At 36.6% G+C, this 23,107-nt stretch overlaps 1 protein-coding gene across 7 annotated transcripts; it reads right to left on the bottom strand.

Moving 5' to 3' along the window:
- Window positions 1-523: 523 nt before the first annotated feature.
- elf2b (E74-like factor 2b (ets domain transcription factor)) lies at window positions 524-21,913 on the bottom strand. 7 transcript variants are annotated; one of them, XM_051105925.1, is made up of 10 exons: window positions 21,573-21,913; window positions 14,864-14,910; window positions 14,624-14,744; window positions 12,487-12,691; window positions 4,720-4,830; window positions 4,403-4,603; window positions 4,159-4,239; window positions 2,898-3,087; window positions 2,340-2,702; window positions 524-2,257 (listed from the first exon to the last, which is right to left on the bottom strand). In XM_051105925.1, exons 3-10 carry the CDS (start codon window positions 14,696-14,698, stop codon window positions 1,594-1,596), a joined length of 1,890 nt encoding a protein of 629 aa, XP_050961882.1. In that variant the 5' UTR covers window positions 14,699-14,744; window positions 14,864-14,910; window positions 21,573-21,913; the 3' UTR covers window positions 524-1,593. The 7 variants fall into 7 exon arrangements, with proteins under 7 accessions (XP_050961882.1, XP_050961899.1, XP_050961891.1 ...); XM_051105942.1 differs by lacking the exon at window positions 21,573-21,913 and adding an exon at window positions 17,596-21,557; XM_051105934.1 differs by lacking the exon at window positions 14,864-14,910.
- Between the last annotated feature and the right edge of the window lie 1,194 nt (window positions 21,914-23,107).

Raw genomic sequence — 23,107 nt, 5'->3', positions numbered from 1 at the left:
TTACCAAAAACTGCTGCAAATACCTGTATAGTGAAGCTGTCGTCTCTATCCCACTTAAACAAATTCAAATGTACTGTCAACGCTGGAGCTTCGTGAAACGTGATCAAAGTTAGTCGCAGCTCTGTTTTGTAATGGCTCTAGCATTAACAGAAGCGCTACATTTTACAATTTTTGCCACATTACGTGCACCAAAACGGTATTTATCATTTGAATTTAGTATTAAAACTTACAACATTTGAAAGCTGAAACTTTGTATAAAATCGCAAGTGGGGTTGCCAATTTGGTGCGAGATTTGCATGGGCAGAGTGAGAGCGTGAGACAGAGCCTGAAAGCGTGCCTCACGCCAAATGCGTGAGAGCTGGCAACCCTGCTGTTTCTGTTCTGTAAATATTATTATATGTTTTTACAGAATAATGCCCATCTTTCAAAGCTGTCATTTGTCAGTGATCCTGAGATAGCGACCGAAGATGCAACAAACAAACAGCTCTGCAGCTGACAAAGATGAAAAACACCACCACTCAAATTCAGGAATATTTTTTTGTATTTGAGTAAAATCTACTTGAGTACACTTTGAAACAAGAGTACAACAAAATAGAATATACTTCAAATGTTGAATATACAAACTAGATTATTCTGAACACAAACATGTTGTTCTCCCTCTTTAAGGACTAATAAAAAGCAAAAGAAAAATGCGCAACAATTGTATTTGAAGTGAGGATGCATGCTGCTCATTGACCTTTTTTGAATTCATCCATTTCAGTGTTGAAAAACTAGCATCGTTCAAGGATTTGGATCCGGCTTTACTTACACCTAAACATTACTGTTTTTTTTTTATCTGGAAGATTGAGACATGAATGCAAAAATGTTTTGCCGTTTGTTTGCCAATAATACTGTGCTTGGTACAACGTGTGAGGGACAAAAAACAACAAAACATGAGCTTAACACAAAAGCTTAATAAGCTTGACTTAAAAGAATAACAACAAAAACAAAACTGTTCTAAGGCTGCATTGTTTATAAATTCAGTAAACTGTATAATTCATATATACAAAGTCCATTTCTTCCCTTAGTAGAGGAGGAGGGAGAAGAATCGACACGTTCCTGTGAAACACGGGCAGAAGCGTGCGCTCACAGTGATCGTCAAAAGAAACTGCTGGTTTTTCCTTGCAATTTAAATGTTAAAGAAAAAAAACTCGTTATACAAGTTATAAAAAGTTGAATTTATCCTCCCTCAAAAGTTCACATACTTGACTACTTCAACTACTCACTCCTTAGTGTTCTGCTTAGTTGTTATTAGTGTCAAAGTTAGATTTAAAAAAAAAAATAATAATAATAATAATACGGAAAACTGTAGTGTTCTTTACATTGGTCCCTTAAACCACATAATTGAAATGATGGACATCCAGATTTAATCCACATGATGTGAGTTGGTGTTTGCCTGATTTTTTTTCCTTTTTGACATATAAAATGATACCACACTTGAACTCTGAAACTGTACAAGTCAACAAATCTCCAGTTTGTACTCCCAGAATGTGACTGAAAAGTATCTGGGAAATATAAGTTCATTGTTCATGACTGACAAAAAGGCATCACTTTTCAGCTCTCTGCTTCAGACTGTGGATTTGAACCTTCCTCTACCAGCACCACTGCTGCTGCTACCTGTGTGGGATTGTCCTGCTCAGGCTGTTCTGCCGAAGTGCTATCAGGTTTGGACTCTGAGGTTTGAACGATTTTTGCTTTTGGAGAAAGCTGGCTCTGTTGAATCTGGATTTGAACTGGAGTAGATGCCGTCTGAACGGAGATTGGGATTTGAGTTTGCGTCTGGATTGAAACAGGGACCTGCGTCTTCGCTTGAGCAGGACTCTGCTGGGCCGGAACGGCCAACCTGACCACCTGCGTCCCCGGCGCCACAGACACGGGCGTGAGGGCTCGGACGGCGAGGGGTGTGCCCATCAGATTGATGCCCGTTGGGGTGCCCGGTTTGGCCTGTAGCTGGCACTGCGTGAGCTGGGTAGCGGGGATGGTGATTATCTTGGCGAGCTGGACTGTGATCTTGTCGCCGTTCTCGGCTGTGGCGGGAACCATCGTTGGCATGGTCTGGATTAGGACTTTGGGTGCGTTCGCACCAGCCCCTGAGCCGGTGTTGGTAGGCGCTGTAGTGAGGAGCGAAGGGTTCGCTGACTGCACGGCCACAGTGGAGATCTTCTGTCCCAAGGAGTTAGTCATGACGACCGGCACTTGCATCGCAACCCGCACAGTCCTGGACACAAGATTTTTTGTTTTAAGACAATGTTGAAAAATATATAGAATTTATTTAGAAACTATAATTTAAGAGTAGTTACCTGGGTGCATTGGCATTTGGGATAATGGTGGCATGGGACGGCTGTGATGGATCCGTTGACGCAGAGACGGTTACAATGCGCTGAACAGGAGTTGCAGTGAGCGCAGCTTTAGCTTTTGGGGAGCCTGGATGGACCACAGTCCTACCGCCCCCTCTCAAGATGGCAGGGGTTTTGGAGAGGTCAGTTGCCAATAGAGTGTCAGATGAGGGAGGAACACGCTCGTAGGTCTTCTCTCCGATTACGTCATCGCCAGGGTCGCACTTATCGTCATCGATAACGACAATGTCTTTAGGCATTTCCTTAAACTGATATACCAACCTCTGACCTTCAACTTTAGCCAAGATGCCTCTCTGATAGTAATACCTGAGAGAAACAAAGATAAATACAATGTTAGAACAGATAATTCTAGTTAAGAAATTCCTAGTATGGGACACCATACTCGGCCACAGGTCACATCACTTTCCCTTTTTTATGGATAACAATTGCAACTGGTTAATATGGCCATGCAAAAAGTAATCTTAAAATATCTTAAGGTGTTTGCACACACAAGCTCCTCACCTGAGCGCCCTGCCCATGGTTTCGTAGTTCATGTCTGGTTTGTTCTTGTGTTTGCCCCAGAGCTTTGACACAGCTTTAGAGTCCACCAGTTTGAAGATGCCTTTCTCCCTCTGTGTCCACTTAATGTATCTGGGACAGGTGTTCTTATCCTGCAGCAAGTCCAACAGGAACTCCCACAGGTATGTACTTCCTGTAGGAAAACACATATCACAGAAGTTCAACATAATCTGATTAATACTTGCAAACAAACAGCCACTGAAAAATGAATAATACTACCATGGATGTCACAAATCCTGTTAAGAACATGTCAACTGTTGTTGTATATTGAATCAAATAAATGCAGGCTTAGTAAGCAGTTTTTTTTTTTTTTTTTTGAGGGGAATTTTTTAAAAAATGTTTATGTTATTTTTATGTCTTTTAAGGAAGTCTCTTCTGCTCACCAAGCCTGCATTTTTTTCTCCAAAATACAGCAAAAACATTAATATTGCAAAATATGTTTTACTATTTAAAATAACTGCTTTCTATTTAAATACATTTTAAGATGTCATTTATTCCTGTGATCAAAGCTACATTTTCAGCATCATTACTGTAGTCTTTAGTGTCGCATTCTGATTTTCTTAAAAAGTAAAAATTATTGGGGGGGGGGCTTTTTTCTCTCTTTTTTTTTTTTAAGAATTTCAGCATAAAAGTGCAGCATTTATTTGAAATATAATATATTTGGTAGAATATATACATCTTTACTGTCACTTTTGATCAATTTATTCTGAATAAAACAATTTTTCAAAAAAAAAAAAAAAAAAAACTTGACCCCAAATTCTTTCACGACAGTAATACTCATACAGTACGTTTATTACTTTCTAAAGTACTGACAAATCAACTAAAATTCAGTACAGTTACATTTAGTCATTTAGCAGATGCTTTTATCCAAAGTGACTTACAAACAAGGACAACGGAAGCAATCAAAATCAACAAAAGAGCAATGATATGTAAGTGCTATGTCAAGTCTCAGTTAGCCTAACAGAGTACACGCAGCAAGGGTTTATTTTTAATTATATGATAAAAAGAAAACAGATAGAATAGAAAAAGAATAGAACAAGCTAGTGTTTTTGTTTGTTTTTGGGGTTTTTTTTTTACAATGTATACTACATAAAGTATTGAATTTACAATACATCATAAAGAAAGAAAAAAGACATGACTCAGATGTTTCTTCACCCATTGATTAAGCACATCATGCATATAACACTGAATGTACGAGACATACCTTTCCCTTCTCTAGACTTCTTCTTGATGCCCAGGTCTGGAGAACCGTTTGAAATGTGATGAGGTTTAGGTTTCCGCCCAGCTGAAAAGATAAAACAAACAATAATTAAAAGTTTAATCTAAAAATATATATAATAATAACTAATAATAATAAAGTTAACAGAATATATTCACAGACATTCAATTTAACCAAAAAAAAAAATAAAAAATAATAATAATAATAATAATAATAATCTGAATATTGCCTTTGACAGTGTTCATGTTCTCACATTTTCTTCTTTTGGTGGGTTCTGTCTCCAGCATCTCAGGCTCCTGAAGAACCGTAACCACCTCCATGGGCTCTGAATCCTCTGTGCTGACCTCCACCACTGTCTCTGTCAGCACATCAGGTCGCATGGCAGCATGCAAAAATTCTGAAGTGTTGACACATGGAGGCACAAATACCTCTACACAACAAGAAGAAGAAAAAAAAAACAAAAAAACTTAGTTTTCCCCACAGTGTGGCTATCTAAAGTGTCTTGTTTTGTGATGTGAAAACTAAAAGTGAGACAGCAATGCTCACCTGGGCTTCGGTCTCCACGCAAGCTGGAGGGAGAGTCCATGTGCAGAAGAGCTTCAGCAGCCTCAATGGTTTTATCAGAGCATTGCACAGAGCCATGAACTGATGCTTCCACTGCAACAGACAGAACACAAAAAAACTTAATCATTCAAAGATACAGTAAATCAGTAATATTGTGAACTATTACAATATTTTTCCACTTTAAAATGTCATTTATGTTGTCATTTCTGTTACTTTTAATCAATTTAATTAATGCTTGCTAAATTAACTAAATAACAAATGCCACATAAACAATTGCTGGTACACATGGTAAACTCATGTTTTAAACAATATCTGTACACTAAACTGCCAATAGAGGGTGCTAGTGAGTGAAAAACATGCATTCATGGTTACTCAACATCATAATATTCAAAAAAAATAAATAAATCACAATCAGACCCCACAGAATGAGTAATGTGTTTCAGGACAGATGATGAGAAAACTGGTTTAGCAATAGCTAAAAATCAAAAACAAAGTACACAGAAAATGGATTTCATCTAATAGATTTATATTTTTTTGATGTTTAAAAGGCGTTATGGTTGAATAAGTTACTTTTGTAGCATCTACTTAGCATAGAGACTTAATCAACCGTATGATTGACACTTTAATATGGTACTTCAGAGCTTTAAAATACTACCTGACAGTTAAAGAGAAGTTAACATTGAAAATGAATGACTTCCAGTTGCTTTGTCACTGCAAATCGCTGTCAAAGAGTTGACAGGAGTGACAAAGACAATGCAAGTTGAGCATTCGGAGAATGAGTGTTTCGAATCACTAAATATAACCAGAACTAATGGTTATGACAGAACATTTAATGTAAATCCCATAAGGACCTATTAACACAAAAGTGCAAGCTATGAACTACACACTTGTTGAGATTCTGCCTCTGGACCTAAATAGAGCCAGGGGTGTCATACCTGCAATCAGTCTACTCAAAGCCCAATTAGCGTGCTCTAAGACAGTTCAGATAAAAGCATCTGCTAACTGACAAGTCACTTCCTTGGACACGCTTATTTAGAAACAGGTGCGGAGAGGCTGATCTCAGACAAGCAGTTCATGCATATATAGGACAGAACCTCCAGCCCTGCTCCCTTTGACGTTAACATCCAGAGCCACTAGCACCTGTGCCAGTCTATCCAAGCCGTCACTGAACTCCCATTACAACCTGAGCCTGCCCATGTTTGGCTATGTGTTTCTGTTGCTGCACAAGGGGGCTATCTTTAGGCAGTCCCAGTCATAAACACATACACACCGTGCCCTCTAGAACGAGTGACCCGGCATTTACTTCCTGTATTGAGACAGAACTGCCCTTGGAGACAGGACACAAATCAAAGTGTTATTTAAACAAAACGCTTATGGATACATAACTACAAAGTTAATATAAGGAGGCTGCTTTCAAACAACTGCTATAAAAGTTTTAAAAAGTTGCACCTGCTGTTTGGAGGTATGTTTTGGACTACAAGTGTTATCTTTTAGTCTTTGAAGACATACATTTAAATGCATATTTAATGCAAAAATAAACTACATAATTTTCTCATGTTGTTCCATACTAAAAATTTTGGAAGAACATGAGGGTGATAATTGTTGACTATTTTTATTTATGACTTAAATATTCCTTAAAAAGTTCTTCAGAAGTATGTTATTTAATCAAAAATAGTAATGAAAACGTTAAAACAAACAAGCCCTCAACATAAAAAGCTCTCTAAAAAAAAAAAAAAAAGTTTAAAAGAAATAAATAAAAATAACTTTTCCGCCGGTAAAAACAAGGAATGAAGCTTTACGTAAATATTTATAAAACACTACAACATCTGCTAAATATCCAATCACGTCATTGTTGATGTTCAAATAAGAATAAATTAATTATTATTATTAACTCAGCAAATTGTAAACAAACAGTACGTAAGACTTAATATTGCGGTACTATTTTTCTGTCACTAAAATAGCGGTCCACAAGAAAGTAGTGCTGTCCCTCCTCACTTCCGTGTTTACAGTCGTCAGAGCTTTCCCTCCAGTTCTTTCTGAAGACGCTCTTCGAGCTTCCTGCCACTCAATCCCCGCCCCGAATCTGATTGGCTTCTACTCAGATCAACGCCCCGAGAAACAGACATGATGATTGGCCAGGTGTAGGATTTCGAACGGGCCGCCAATACTATTGGACGAAAAGTGCTGTCACTCAAAATTTAGACAGCCCAGTGGAATAACAATGCTTCCGCCATCAAATTAGCTCTAAAATCTAAACATTCACAGAAAAAAAGTAAAATATCCACTCGACACTTTTACAGCAACACATTTCATGTCATAAAAGACAAATTGGCGTTTAAAGAAATCATTAAGCGTTAAATGTTGCTCACGGAGCTTAACATTCAGCGCTAAAATGTGCAGAAAGCAGAGCGACCACGTTTAGATAACGGGACATCTGCGACATGAAGCAAACGTGTATTTTATTAGTCAAACTCACTGTTTTTGGCATACGTCTTAAAAAAATTATTAATTAAAATGTACTAATAATGTAGTTGCTCCGCGTGTATTTTTTCCTCCGATATACCACATTTCCTTTGACGATGAGGCATCAAAATAAAGCTATTGTTAAACGTAAAGCTCTCAGGCGCTATTTAATGAAGAAAACAATCCACTCAAAAGAGTACGTAAAATTCACATTTTAGTAAGCTGTATTTAAGAGTTAAAAATAAAACTCAGTGTCCTTCCGACTCCAGACAGCGTGGCAAAGACGTAGGAAAGACAACATCTCTCCCACTTCCTGGTTTCAGAGCAGCGCACCACCTCCAGAGAAACCCGTTATTCTAACACAGTCCACATTTAAAACGCCCTCAGCGCTGTGCAAACTCAACACTGTGCACGCTGGTCACGCATAACACAACACGCACACACCTCCACGCTACTTTTCAGCACTCCAAGAAAGCAGATAAGAAAATTAGGCAACGCCATGCAGGTTGCCAACCAAGGTGATCACTTCCTGAAATGCCCTCCATTACTTTACAGCACAACTTCACGGATCTCAGCGCTGCAGCGCAAGCACCGCTCTGCTGCGCCCCAAACAAACCCACGCTGGCGAGGTTCAACACGCGCTTTGGTGTTTTTACCTGCTCGGATAAGCAGATCGAGCTGGTTAGCGGGTCCCTCATGCAGCGACGTCGCCATGTTTCGTCCAGAGGTGCAGATTCACATTGACTCGCATTGAAAGCGTTTAGAGACGCACGACTCGCATATCACTCCGCCTCCACAGGAAATCTCCACAAACTCAACAGCGCGCACAGATCCTTCCGCGCCAAACACAGGAAATCCTCCGCGCGCTCTCCGTTACGTTCGATTTACGTCAACATTATTTACAAAAAAATCTTTTAAAAATCCTTTTTAGAACGTACAGCAATTCAAATTACGTATATGCGTATTTTAAAACACGGGAAATCTAAAATTCTCCACAAAGTGAATTAATCGAAGTTTTTGAAAAATAACTGTTCTGAATTGTACTATCAAGAGGGATAATCTTTATAAAATTCACGTAAACATCTTCATACTGTTTTGTTTTTAACTTCAACTGTCAAAAGTATCTAACATATAGATATTTAAAATAACTTCTGAACAGAAACGGTATGATATGGCATTTCTTTTTGCGGGCGTCGTATTTTGTGTTTTATTCTAGTAGGACATTCTTTATAAAATATTCTTAAACGTCTTGTCTTTTAAGCACTTTAAACTGTGATCTCAAAGTATCCTCGATATATATATAAATCACTGTAAATGACTTTTCTGAATAGACATGAATATTGCAAGCAGGTGTTTATTTTTCAAATTCGGTTTTGTATTCTATTATTTTCTAGAGGGACATAAAATGTTCTTAAACATTTTCATATTGTCTTTTAAGTATTTTTAAAACTGTGATATCAAAGTACCTGTAATATTTCTCTACTAATATGAAGGAAACGCTTGTATTATGATGTCACGTGACATTTAAGTATTAAGTATAAGTGGCCTGTAAGTATTTACATTATTTTAATACTTCCGAGTATTATGTCACGAATGACCATATTCTGCTCAACACTTCAAGGAATGTCCACAAGAGGGCTGTAGAGATTCATCACAAGACAGGGCCTTGGCACCAAATCTACACGAAACAATTTTATGCATGGCCCTCATCCTCATGTTGCTCCAAACCAAGATTACTTTCTTTCTTTAATAGAGCACAAAAGAAGCTGCTAGGAAAACCCAGTCACCATTTACTTTCATTGTTTTTCTCCATACAATGAAAGCATCATGGGGTGAGCAAATAATGACTTTTTATTATGATGATGATGATGATTTTGGGTGAATTGTCTCTTTAAAGTGACAATCTCTGATAAATTAGTAAGTGTAACTGCATAACCTGGCAATTTAGGAATTGGTTGTAAAAATATAAGTGTAGCTCTGTGTTTGACTGATGGTAACTGTAACCATAATAAGAAAGCGATCTTTGAACCACATGGTTGATTTTTTAGCAGAATCATGCTTATGTGGTTACCCTCTAAAATGATACATCACTAAATAGGCCACAAATCCCAGCCCATAGGGATGCAGTTTATATACAATGTATAACAAAGAGTCCGCAAGCACCAAAATAACCAGGGTATGTAACCACTAACATAACAGAGACATAAAAAAAGCACTGTTTAACTACTATAGTCAACTCTCTCTGTAGTATTTACAGTCCATCAATGTCCACCCATAAAGTATTTTGATTGGGCAATTAAAGTTTACAAATGCATAATGCTGGACACAGTCGTGTGTTCACAAAGAGTGGCTTCATAAAGTCTTTATGCCAACAGAAACTACTGGAAATCACAGGATTCAAAATATTTTAACATGCAATCATAGGAATAGAGAACATTTTGTTCAAGTGAACAAAAGCCCATTAAGTAAGAGTACTGGTTGTAGTAAAGTGTGTGCCAAGAGTTTCTCTGCCATTTTAATAGGGAATTCAATATAGATGTGTTATGAATAGCTGGAAGTGGATGTGTAATGAATTATGCAGACTCGACAGCTTTGTTTGTAATAAAACGTATGTCAAAAATTGACATACATCTAAAAAACAGGTCCTTTGTAAAGGCATGTGATCAGCTAGGGACAAAACAAGACCATTTAATATGAGTATACAATACTACTACCATTACTACTTCAACTACTACTACTAATAAAAAAATGTTTAAATATTTTTATTCTAGTATCACTCAAATGATAAATCTATAAATAAATTACTACTGCAATACTGCAAAATAACCAAAAAAACAAAACATTAGATAATAATATTAATAATTTTATTTTACAACAGGAAAACTACATTACTAATATTTATGTCTGTCGTAATTTCTTTACTTTCCAACGTTAAGCCACAGAGCTTTTAATTTGGTGGAAAACTGCAGGGAGTCTTTAAAGCTTCAACTTAATAAAAACATTATCTTTACTAATTTTGGATGCAAACTATAAGTAACTTGAACTCACAGCACATGCAGAGATGAGTTTGTGTGGAGCAGCATTTCTGTGAGCTGAGCTGCTTTGGGACACTGAAAACAGCGAATCATGAGCTGCTTGCATGTAAATGAACAAAGTGCAGCACTTTACTCTAAAACATGCAGCGCACATGTTTATTCAATTAAATCGCAGCTTTTACAATTTTACAATTGACTAAGCCATACTGCAGTTGTGGTTTTATTCCACTTAATTGTGCAGCCCTATGAGGCAGTGTGACTGTGAGCGTTTGTGTTTTGTGTGCATACATTCAAGATTGTGTATATGTGTCCATGAAGTGATGAAGCATAAAGGGGATTTTATCTTCTATCTCCAAATTTCCTAGCCAGCCCAGGCAAAAAGGGCACTTCCATAAAGTACTTAAAGTGCTCCATTTTCACACACTCATATAATATAGTAAAAATTACATTTTAATACTTCTTAAAGGGATCATCGGATGCCAATTTTCCACAAGTTGATATGATTCTTTAGGGCCTTAATGAAAAGTCTATAATATACTTTGGTTAAAAATTATTAATGGTAGTGTAAAACAACACCCTTTTTTCCTTGCCAAAATCAGCTCTGCAAAATTCATCCTGTTCTAGTCGAGGTTGCTTAAATGTTAATGAGCTCTGCTCGCCCCGCCCCTCTCTTCTCGCTGTGGAGTGACGAGCCTGCTTACTTTAGCCGCATTTAGCCGCTAAACTTGCTAACTAGCTCGTTATTATCAAAGGCGATCACAAAGATTCATAAAAACCCTTTTATACTCACTTCTGCTGTAAGTGAAGCTGGATCACGAATGATTCGCACGAACATAGACAGATATATGTAGATCGGGAGGCGCATTCCATTCAACAAACGTAATCCACTGCATCTTCAGCAGCTCAGATGTCGGTAGTAAATGATGACCACTATGTTCATTATCATCACACCCAGCAACACAACACTGCAATCACTCAATCTGAGATATTCTTGTCTAACTAACATTGCCCTCCAAAAGTTTGGAAACACCCCTGGCAAAGTGTGGTTCTGGACAATATCAGCATAAATCCTTATTTTATTTTATTTTTAAATCCGTATTTGGGGCAAATACATTGAAGTAACTTGACATTATCACTGAAGACCAGCAATAATAATTTTCATTTTGATTACATAATAACGGCAATATATACACATGTCAAAGTCTGACAAGTCCCTTTGGTACTGGTTTAAACTTGGCCCAGGTTTTTAAAAGATTTTTGTGTCAGCACACCTTAATAGCTTCAACAATTGATTGCCAAGTAAGTTTAGAATACAATGAATTTAGGCCCAGATTATGCAGAGCTGTAATAGCCGCTAATGGTGGATATTTTGATGAATCGAAAATTTAAGTTTTTTCTATGTATAAACTGTTTATGTAATAAATTATGTCTTCATAGTGCGAGTTGTCCCTTATCAGTGCAAAACTGTCACAAATTAAAAATGATTCATGCCAATGTTGTCCAAAATCCCATTTTTCTAGGGCATTTCCAAACTTTTGGAGGGCAGTGTACATCCCTGCTCCAGCATCGGAACAATGGAGGTCGGACTGTTGTAAGGCGAGTCTGAGGTAAGACGCTCATGTCAATCAACTATCGTGGGAGCGGCCTCTATCGGTGTGACGCCACACCGAAATGCAGGCATCTGAGAATGGCTCAATTTGAAAAAGGGGATATTATTTCTACACATTAATTAAAAACCACTGCACGGATTTTTATCATTATAGGGTAGATGTGTACATACACTGCAAACACACATTAATGTTCAAACAACATATAAGTGAACTTTGCATCTGATGACCCCTTTAAGATAATCTTCAGAGCATCTCAGTGACACAACGAATATGAATATGCTTTTAAAATACATTCTAGGTATTAAAAAATGTATTTAATTACCACTTGTAGTACACTTGAACCAACCAGTGCATGAAAGATGTGTTTAAGTATACTACAATTATTTTATACATTTTTTAATACATAGATAGTATTTTAAAAGCTCATTTTAGAACAGATTAATGGTGTCCCAAAATAGCACATTTGAGTACACTTAGATGTTCTTAAGATTATCTTATAAAGTACTAAAGAAAAATTTGTAGTATATGAAAATAGAGCACTTTAAGTGCACTTGTTTTTCACCTGGGAGGTATTTTCGTAGGCTGAGTGAAAATCAGCTGAGAAAGACATAATAGTGGTTATGTTGTAACAGTGTTCTCACCGGTCTCCAGCACTTCAGTCTCCACCTCCTGCTCCTCAGCAACTCCCTGCATCAAGTATGTCTCATCATCGTACACCAGCACCTGAGCAGCGAAGCCCTGCTCCAATCGTGCACTGGGGACCGGTTCCACGATCACCGCAGGGTACTCCGCCTCTCCTTCCACCTCTCCCTCTATTTCTCCCTCAACCTCATACACACCCTCCTCCTAGACAGAGAACAGAGGTTTCATGAACAAGAAGAAACCTGAAATCTAAAAATAAACTTTATAAACATTATTTCTAAAAAATTTTAATTTCATGACTTGCTGTAAAGTTTTACTGAAATAAAATTTGGATAATACTTGAAAACTTTAAAGGCCCTTTCACTGGATAACTACTAACATAACTGTAATGCTAACTATATTAGCATCCACACCAATGAACGATAACACTGTTTATTATAAGCAAATGATGCAGATTGGCTGTCAGTGTTTTTATTGTTCACCAGCTGAAAAAAAAAATCTTAAGTGAAATTTAAGTAAAATCTGAAAGTGACTCCTAAGATATCTTTTCTGTATCTTTATATACTCTGCCACTGAAAAGTTTGGGATCAGCAAGGTTTTTTTAAAAACATTTCTTATGCTCATCAAGGTTGCATTTTTTAATCAAAAATCCAGAAAAAATCTGTAATATTGTGAAATATTATTTCAATATAAAGCAACTGTTTTTTCTGTGAATGTTTTAAAATGTATTTTATTCCTGTCATGCAAGCTGAATTATCATTACTCCAGTCTTAAGTGTCACATGAACCTTCAGAAATCATTCTAATATGCTGATTTATTATCAGTTTTGACAACAGTTGTGCTGCTTAATATTTTGTAGGAACTTTGTTATACTTAAATTAAAAAAAAAAAAAAAAAAAAAGCATTTATTTAAAATAGAAATCTTTTGTAACAATATAAACTACCATTTAAAAGTTTGTGGTCAGAAAGAAATGTAAAAAAAAAAAAAAAATTAAGCAGCACAACTGTTTACAACATTGATAATTATTCTTCTTCAAAAAAAAAAAAAAAAAACTTTTGAACAGCAGTGTAGTAATTAGTTATTTTTACTTAAGCCATCACATGAACAATCTTTGCAGCTTTTTCTGACCAAAAACTGCCCACTTTTACAGGAAAAGATGTTCTGACCAACATAACAAATAACAATTTTCTTTTTTTGAAACACATGCTATCAAAATTCATTTACTCTGCTCACATCAGCGTTCTTATTTTTAAAATACATTTTTAGTAACTGACATAAAGCTGAAATAATATGAAATACAGATTTTACATGAAAAATGTAAAATACTTGGCAACTAACTTAAATAAGTTAAAGTACTAAAATTACTAAAACTGACAAATTAATTAAAATTAAATAGAAATATAATAAAGACAAATAGTCAGGTGGAGAAAAAAATTTCCATGCACTTTTATTTACAGAAAAAAAAGTTTTTTCTTCATAATCTTTAGTCAAAATCTGAAAATTTGCTTCCACACTAGAATGGCGTTCCTTCTCCGATGATGAGAAGATGCCAAAAACGTGAGCTGAAATCAAGACCATCTGTTTTCTCATTCAATATTCTGTTTAAAATACATCCTGAAATGTACAATACTGAATGGAAGTTGGTCACAGTTTCGGGTTCATGCAGACTTAAAAAAAAAACAACAAAAAAAAAAAAAAAAAAAATTCGCATATAGCTCTGTGGAAAATGTTGAATTGGTACAATGACAAACATTTCATCAACTTGTTTGTGCCTCAAAATATGAGCACTCTGACTCTTAGCAGCAGACGTTACCATTCCGTCTCACTGACCGCCTGATACAAATTGCACACAAAAATGGTAAACACTTTCGGAGTCTGGCAAGCTCTAATCTGATTGGCTGATCTTCATTCAGTTCCTGCCAGAATAAACTACAAAGTCAACAAACTTCACATCAGTAGTCAAAAATACGACGTTTATGAAGTTTATGGTTCTTGCAAATTGTGTAATGTCAGCCAATCATATTGGACCTCGCCACATTTGAGTACATCCGGGAAATAACCTAATACCATTTTAGTGTAAGACCAGCAGCAACCTAATATAAAGTGAAAAATTTTTGTAGTTGTAAAAATCTTACCGGTAAATGGTCGTCCACTGCTGTGACATACTCCACCACTGCTCCTCCACTGTCTACGAGCACCACAGACGTCATGACTCATACCCCACAGTCTGCTGACCCCCTGCGGCAAACTCCAGGACTGCAGTCGGACAGCAGGATAAGAGACAAAAGACATAAAGTGAAAAAAAAAGATCAATAGCACTACAAAGACACAACATCTTAAACATTCAAGAACCTCATGTGCAGAGCCAAAGTTACCTGCTCTCCCGCTCTCTCTGTCTGGCTCAACAGGAAACTCGCTCTTGCTAAGGAACAGAACACCAAAACAGGAAGCCTGCCTTTGAAACACTGAGGCCATGGCAACAGCCAACATGCTTTGGTTTGTGGAAATTAAATGACAGCTATTGAAGCTGCAGAAAATGCAGTTTAAAAGTCGTACTCAGTTCAGCTTCTTAAAAAAAAAAGAACTGGAGAGAAACAAGAAGCGTCAGTGGGACAGTCTAGCAGCTAAATTATTGAGTGACTTTGCAACCGTGCTCCAGACAGCTAAAGTGACAGAGCGACGCAATACAGTGGAAACATGCACATGTTCAAAACACTGAAAACGAAAAGGATGGTTCAACTAAAAATGAAAACTCGCTCATTGTTTATTCAATGTCATGTCATTCCAAATCTGTATAACTTTCTTTTATCCAGTAAAAGACAAAGTTTTGCAGAATGTTCTTGTCATTCTACTAAAAAGCATCATAAAACTATGCCAGATGACTAGGGATGACAATCCCAGTCACTGAAAATTATCACTCTAGGTCTCCAGAAAGAGAAAAGGCAAACAGAAACCATTACTTAAACATCAGATAACTAAAACAATAACTTTGAGAAATAGCAGAATGCATATGAAATCTAATTTAAAAAAATAGAATAAAAAAAAATGCAATTTTTAGCAGCAAAACAACTCAGAAATAAAATACTGACGCAATGTGCGGCTTTTGGTTGTAATTTTCAGTTAAAGGGCAACAATAGAAAGCGATGACTTCACTGCTTTGCTATCGATAAGAGAAGGAGAGAAGAATGGGAAGATGCTTGTGGATGAATATAACTTCCTAAACACCCATGCCTTTGTTCTCTCCATTTTAGCCCTGATACCTTTAAGGCTTTTAGTAGACCACAGCTACTGAAAGAGCTTTCAAACGGCAGAGACAAGAAATGCTAAATGCCATACTGGCAGGATGTAAACATTTCGACACTTGTTATGACGCTACAGACACTACAGGAGTTTCTCGGCGTGGATTTCACTTGATATTCAGGGGCGTTTAGACTCTGTGTGGGAAAATAAATAAATAATATTAATGGTGTGCCATTTGGTTTAAAGGCCGGGACACACCAAGCCGAAAGTAGGCCGTCTGCTCTCGTCGGGCGAGTTTGTTTGGCGTGTTCCACACGTCGGTGGGAGTTTGCCCGATTAAACATGTTGAATTGGTGTCGGGACCATTGGGGTTGTCAGGGAAAGCGAGAACTCTGATTGGAAGCCTAGTTTCACGAACAAGTAAGTGCCGGAGAATTAAAACAAAAGTGATGAAACAAAAGTGATGAAAATGCGTAAGTAAATGAAGGCGGCACAAACAGAAGACTGTTCTAATGTTACGTGATCTTGCCCAAGCATTCCAATATGGGAATATTATCATAAAAACATGAGCCACTTTAAATGAAGAAAGTTATCAACATAACTGATATTCAAAATGGTAAGTGGTAAGTTGAATGACGAATATACTATTAAAAACTGATATATATTCTCAGGCGCAGAGTGCACGTTAGTTTGCAGTTGGCTGCAGTCTGTGCGGTGTGTTCAAGTGTAGCTTTTTGTCCAGAAGCTACCGACAGGAGGGGACAACACCATCGCCGCTAGTTCTTTGAAGTCGGCTTGGTGTGACCTGGCCTTAAGCCTACACTTATATGCCTCACCACCTGTGAGCTCTTTCAGTATCTGTGGTCATCGTATCAGTATTTTATTTTACAAGTTGTGTTAACAATAGCAAGAGGTAGCGCCAGTAGCTCAACGAGTGCAAACATTTCACATCATCGAAAAAATTGGGGTTACCTTTAAATAGGTACATTATCAAGGTATCTGTTTAAATTATTATTAGTTTAAGCACAATTCTTGGACTAAGTATACTACAAAAACACACATAATAGTGAACAGAGATGCACCTCAAGTCTAAAGTCATGCAGTTTGGTTTAAAACCATCCCAGTTTTATTTAAAAGCATGCCCTCCACCCCTCCTAAATCTCATTCACATTCGCGTCCACTCAAATAATGGCACGTATGGCTCAACCGCTCGCATTCCAAGTCACATGGGCTATTGTTATGGTGCTTTTTTGTTATTTTTGGAGTTTGAACGCTTTAATCCACATTCAGTTTCATTATATTTCCTATTCATAGAACAAAGTCATACAGTTTTGGTACAAGATGCGGTGTAAAGCTCTAAAAATCTGGAAAATGTCTTCATGGCAATACAGATGTTTGCTTTTCCTGTCATTAGTCACAAAGAGTAAATAAAGAATGCCATAGCGACAGACACTTAAGATTGTTCAAGCACTCTAATAAATTCCCTGCCCAATTGCCACAGCAACACAGTCACAAGGTCTGCGCAGGGACATAGAGGGGTGTGGCAAAAACATGACACACACTTCCTCACAGATGCATCTGGATCATGTTATCCGCAAATCACAAAATGACAAGTTTCTTTCAGCTTCCCCATTAGAGCTTTCTCCACAACTGCTGCTAAGAACAACTTGTATTTTCAGCTCATTAAATAAAGAGAAATCATATAAAATTATGAATAGCCTACAATAACTCTACACTTAACCATCTACACTTTCTGCCTGAATAGCTTCAAGAGTGTACTATTACTTGAAGGGTACATTTCAACTCAGCACAAGCTGTTATTAGATAGCATCAAGGAAGTTAAAGCAGTAATTCATCTGTTTCCAACCTATTGTTCCTGGTGAAGCTGTGGAATTCCACAGCGTTCCCCTTCCATTCCAAGACATATTCCACTTTCCTAGGAAAGGTTCTTGGTCCTCTTCAGCCATTGCTTCTTGTCCTTGCAAAATGTCCACATTCCAACAAACTGACTGCACAGAAGACAGCCACCTTCCCCACAGCACCATCAGGCAAAGAGTGAGCAAGGACCGAATGAGAGAAGTGCACGTAGTCTGCACCGTAGAGTTGTTGCACGTTACTGCTTTCGTTTCCTGTTTTGTCGTCCACACCTGTTTCACTATGTCTTTCTTCTTTAAAGGCTCTGTAGCTTTCCCTTCTCAGTCCTTTTCTCTATCATGCTCACATCTCAAGGGTGAGGCAGCGTTTGTAAGTTCGACTCAGCATTCTGTAAGGCAGGATCACATGGTCGGAGCTTTCCGAACAGGCATCACATGACCAGGGCACAACGCTGCTTTTGTGTCCTCAACAGACTCTCCAGTGATGCAACGTCCCACCTTTAGAAATACACACACACGCAACGGACGCCAAAATTCAGCCTCCACCCAACAGCCCTCCAGATGCAACAAATTATCCCTCAATGAGAATCTACTGGCCTGAGCTTTCTGTCAAAACACGTCAGCCAACTGACAAAAACCCACTTCTGTTTTTACTATATTCAGTTCAGTTCCATAGCTGCCTTCTGCATTAAAGGGATATCCAACCAAATATATGTCGAAAAAACAACTTTTTCATGGAACACATAAGGAGATATTTTAAAGAATGTTTATGCTGCTCTTAACTATACAATACAAGCATACAGTGACAAAGGACTTTCAAACTTTACTAATCTCTCCCACGATATGTATTCTGTAACAAATTACTGATCTAAGGTCTCAATTTAAGTTATCGTTTAAGATAAAAGCCATCAATTTCAAATCTTACATGCACCTTCACCTCATCTTGCCCCATAGCGAATGGTTGCGAGATGCAAGGAACCAATGGCATTTTGACATCACTAATGTTAAACCTAGTGCAGATTTTACAAATGAAGTGTGAATATAGACAAATCTAAATAATATTTGGGAGTGGCAGTAGAGTGAATAACTCTATGACAATACTGTCATATAGATTTAGACAAGAAACTTTTTTTTAATGTGTTTTTGAAGCTTGAAAACAATCTGAACAGTGCAGCATGAACATTCTGAGCAATATCTCCTCTCACCCGTTCCACGTGTAAATTATACGGCTCAAGAATGGCACAAGGGTGAGCAACGATGACAGAATTTTTATTCATTTAACTCTTCATTTAATGTTTACTAAAACTAGCTAAGACAAATATAGCTTTACTAAAGGTGGTCCCTTTTTCTATATAAATAATGAGTCAGAGTCACGCAAAAGTGCAGATGGCAAACAGGGGAAACGGCATGAGTCAGTGGGGGTCAAATATTTGAGCCAAACACAGACCAAATGTTGACTGACCTTGTGCAAAATTGGTTCACAAAGACAAATTCTCTTGCATTCAAATGCAGGTTATCTGATGACTAAAAATTAAAACGGCAGGTTATGTTCAGTGAATGGTTCACATTATCTCCCACAGTCCACCACAGCAGTGCACGGAATGCTTTGCAGTCATTTGGTAAGGGATGTGTACAAACTATAGTAATTATTAAACATATTCACCCCTTGGACTATATTAATGTTTTACTGCTTTACATCACAGTGGGATTCATTTTCTTTTTTTCATCTGATCAATTAAAACATTATAATGTCAACGTGACAAGATAAAATGCTATTTAAAATAACAAATAATAAATAATAGCTCACAAATAAAGTACTCAATGTGATTTAAATAATCAAGTAACAACAAATTCCCTTGGACTTTCACGCTTTATTATAGAACTGCTGTAGATTTAATAATTTGTTACACAGCTGTAAAACAATCTAACCAGGCCAATGACAACTCCAAAGGAGCAAAGGCTTTGCATTTATTAATTCTGGTTCCAAAGAGCACTGAACCACACCTTACTGATCTTGGAGCATCTGGAAAAGCAGGGAAACCCAGTTTGATTCAGTTATAATTAAGTCAACATGAAATCCAAATGTTTACTCAATTTACTTTCTTGTCACACAATCCTGGTCTTCTCAGCGCATGTGGAAAAATACAATTTTAGTTACTATTTATGACTTTATTATTCTAGCTGCTTCCATGACAACATGATTTGTAATATGCTGTGCCTATTTGCATTTAAACATCATCCTATGATAAAGTCCAAGTCAGTTTCGTGGAACACTGAGATGTGGATTGCAGAAAAAATTATTCATTCATTCAAATTAAATTAAAATAAAGCATGAACATTAACTCACCCTACTCATGAGGATTCAATCTGCAATGTCTGCATATGGGACATAATCCATCACAGACAAACATGCCTCATATTAATTAATATCTACAGGCTTTGACCTGTCTATACATGTACTTTTGCCTCAATAGCTTTTCACTACTTTAAGAACACTAATTATTATACTGTGATATGGAAGCAGACATGTTGGAGATGTAATTCCTAATGGAGTGAAGAAATCTATTCAAAGACCTGCACCTTTTACAGACCTTATCGGTTGAAATCAGCAACTGCTGATTAGGTAGATCAAAGTCCCCTGTTGTTGACTTCAGCACTTCTCTACACGTCCAGCAGTCTAAATCAGTGGTTTTCAATCTTTTAAATGCCACTAACATGATCAGCCTTGTGCGAGGGACATCCATCCAAAATTCTGAGGTGGCATCAATATCTTTGTATAAAAATTTTATTCATAATGTGAAAAATGTGTACTAAAGGTATCTCTAAAACATTATTAAGTATTTAGTTTTTATTCAGTTGCGTCTTTACCTTAATCCTATTCATCACTATTCATTTATTTACTCATTTATCTTAATCTATTTATTATTTACATTTTAATCTAATTTTTGATCATTTTAATTTTATTTTTTCTATTCATCACAGTACTGTACTGATTTGTCATTTATTTGCTCATTTTTTTTTATAAGCCTATTGATTTTTATAGTATTTATTTATTTACACTTTTATGTAAACATTTCTATAGACCCCCAACATTCTTCTGTAGCACCCTGGGGGTCCATGACCCCCAGTTTAAAAAACTCCTGGCTTTAACAGACTAACAACATGCCTTGCCAAGGGAATTGATCAACCCCTAAGAAAAAAGTCTGTGGCATGATTTTAACACTAAAGTAATGCCTTGTGTATGGGATATTGTCAAAGGTGCGCTCTTCGCTGTAACAGTCACATGTCAGCATATACAATCGTGACATTTACCATTAAAGTGCGTGTAAAATCACTGTTTACACCAGTGGCTACAACAAAGCCCTGATCCTGCTGTACTCTCTCCAAATAAGTGGGCGTTACAATATAAACACTTAAGGAAATACCACACACCAATGTTATCTCGGTTCCTTAAAAGGGAAACCATCATTTTAAGTATTCCTGTCCTTTTTAAAAAAAAAAAAAAACAGCTTTTTTCGAGCATAAACCTTGTGAACAGTGAAGCATTACTGAAATGAATGCAATAGTACCAAACCAGTCATACATTTCAAAGCTAAATATGATAGACGCAAAACCTAGTTTGATTTTAACCACTTTACTTCCATAACAGCTCGATGTTAATAGGAAAAATGGAGACATAGACAAAGAATCGTAAATGCTTATAGTTGTCAACTCTCTGTTAGCATTTAGCTTAGCCAGCCAGCAAAAACGACACAGAGCAGCCCACAACACATCAAATATAGACACTTCTAAACATATAAACGATAAAACACGTGTCTACATATTGAACTTACTCTATACTCTAAAGCGAAACTAAAAAATGCACCGTGAAGTCCCTCATTAGCTTCGTTACAGAGCTAAGCTAATATAACCGCATAGTCCCTGCTAATGCTTCTTCGGAGTATAGAATACATAAAAGTAGATTTCTTACCTTAAAAAGCTGAATTTCCAAATGAAACCCACACTCTGTGCTTGTTTGGTTACACAGGCATAAGAAACACTGAGAATTTGGTTTCTGTTGTGGGTGAGAGTCCGTCAGACTGTGGCCGTTAGCGGCTAAGCGCTAACACACCTGATCATTACATACACACATATACGGGTCTAAAGCGACACACTGAACTATACTGACTGATGGGCCGCTAACACTAACCACTAGTCCAAGTCAACTCAGTCCCCTACAATGATCGCGCAGAGAGGACATGGAGGGGTTGTGTTTGCAGACAGTAGATCCAGGTCACACTCTTGATGTAGTAGAATGACAACGAGAGAGAGAGAGAGAGAGAAAAAAAAAAAAAAAAACAGAAAGAGAGAGAGAGAGCAGCACGCCCTCAGAAACCAGCGATTGCCTTGATATAAACAATTGTATACAATATTTATATTATATTATATTATATCATATTATATTATATTATTTTATATTATTATATATTAATATTAAATTAAATTAGGTTTTTTCATTATTTAGCATTCAAATTTCAACTGAATTTGAAAACTCAGAGATAGTTAAGCTTCAATTTGCTATAATATTCATCCTGCATAATTTCCATGACAATATAGTATTTTTATATTGCTATAATAAAACTAGAGTGCTCAGCCCCAAAACCCACTTAAAAAAAGAAACATTAGTAAACTAGTAAAAATTCACATTTAGACGATTGGGAAAACGAAAGTAAAAGTTAAAGTAACTGAGAATTGATACCATACATAACTGGTAACAATTCTGTAACCATATTAATATTCATATTTTGATTTATTGCACAAATAATGCCTTTCTTGGTTATCCTAGGTGTTTGCCATGTGTAACGGAAAACGCATACACATATATGTAGCGCCCTCTGCTGTTTGACGTTTGATATAATTTAATACATTGATACGTAACTCCTATGAAAACACGTCAAACACAAATACTTTTATGTAGAAAAAGAAAATAATAAAATGAGGCCTGAAAACTATTTTGGATTTTTATAGTCAGTAATGTACTTTATGTGAAACAACACAACAGGTTTATTGTTTCACTATAGCCATAATAACAATGAAATTGCTTTGTGATTTGTGGTTTAATGATTGTATTGTCAGATATTTGCTTTCGATAACTGGTTCATAGGTTTATGAAAAGGTTTATAAAATCAATGATTATTTTTTTATGAAGAAAGATGAAGTATTATGTATGTAGTTTTATTTCATTTCAAATATGATGAAATTCTGATTCTACCAGGAAATGTAAAATAAAATGAGGTCTGAAAACTATTTAAGAGTGGATTTTATAGTCAGTTAAACTATTATGTGTACATTATGTGAAACAACACAAGAAGTTTATTGTTTCTCTAATTGCCATAATAACCATGGCTTTGTGATTTGTGGTTTAATGATTATATGATCAGATATTTGCTTTTAATAACTGATTCATAGGTTTATAAAAAACTGCATAGAACTGAGCTTTTATTATGTTTGTTCATGCATTAACCA

This window comes from Labeo rohita, chromosome 1 (assembly GCF_022985175.1).
Source record: "Labeo rohita strain BAU-BD-2019 chromosome 1, IGBB_LRoh.1.0, whole genome shotgun sequence".
NCBI lineage: Eukaryota > Metazoa > Chordata > Actinopteri > Cypriniformes > Cyprinidae > Labeo > Labeo rohita.
The sequence above is the reverse complement of the archived record's forward strand: the minus strand, read 5'-3'. Positions and strand labels throughout refer to the sequence as shown.

Bases quoted from the DNA above. Each gene is read 5' to 3' on its own strand.
- elf2b (XM_051105925.1), bottom strand. From the start codon at position 14,698: ATGACGTCTGTGGTGCTCGTAGACAGTGGAGGAGCAGTGGTGGAGTAT. The intron at 4,604-4,719 runs GTGAGCATTGCT...CTTGTTGTGTAG, and splicing joins GCGTGGAGACCGAAGCCCAG to AGGTATTTGTGCCTCCATGT. The intron at 3,088-4,158 runs GTATGTCTCGTA...GTTTTCCTACAG, and splicing joins GAAGTCTAGAGAAGGGAAAG to GAAGTACATACCTGTGGGAG.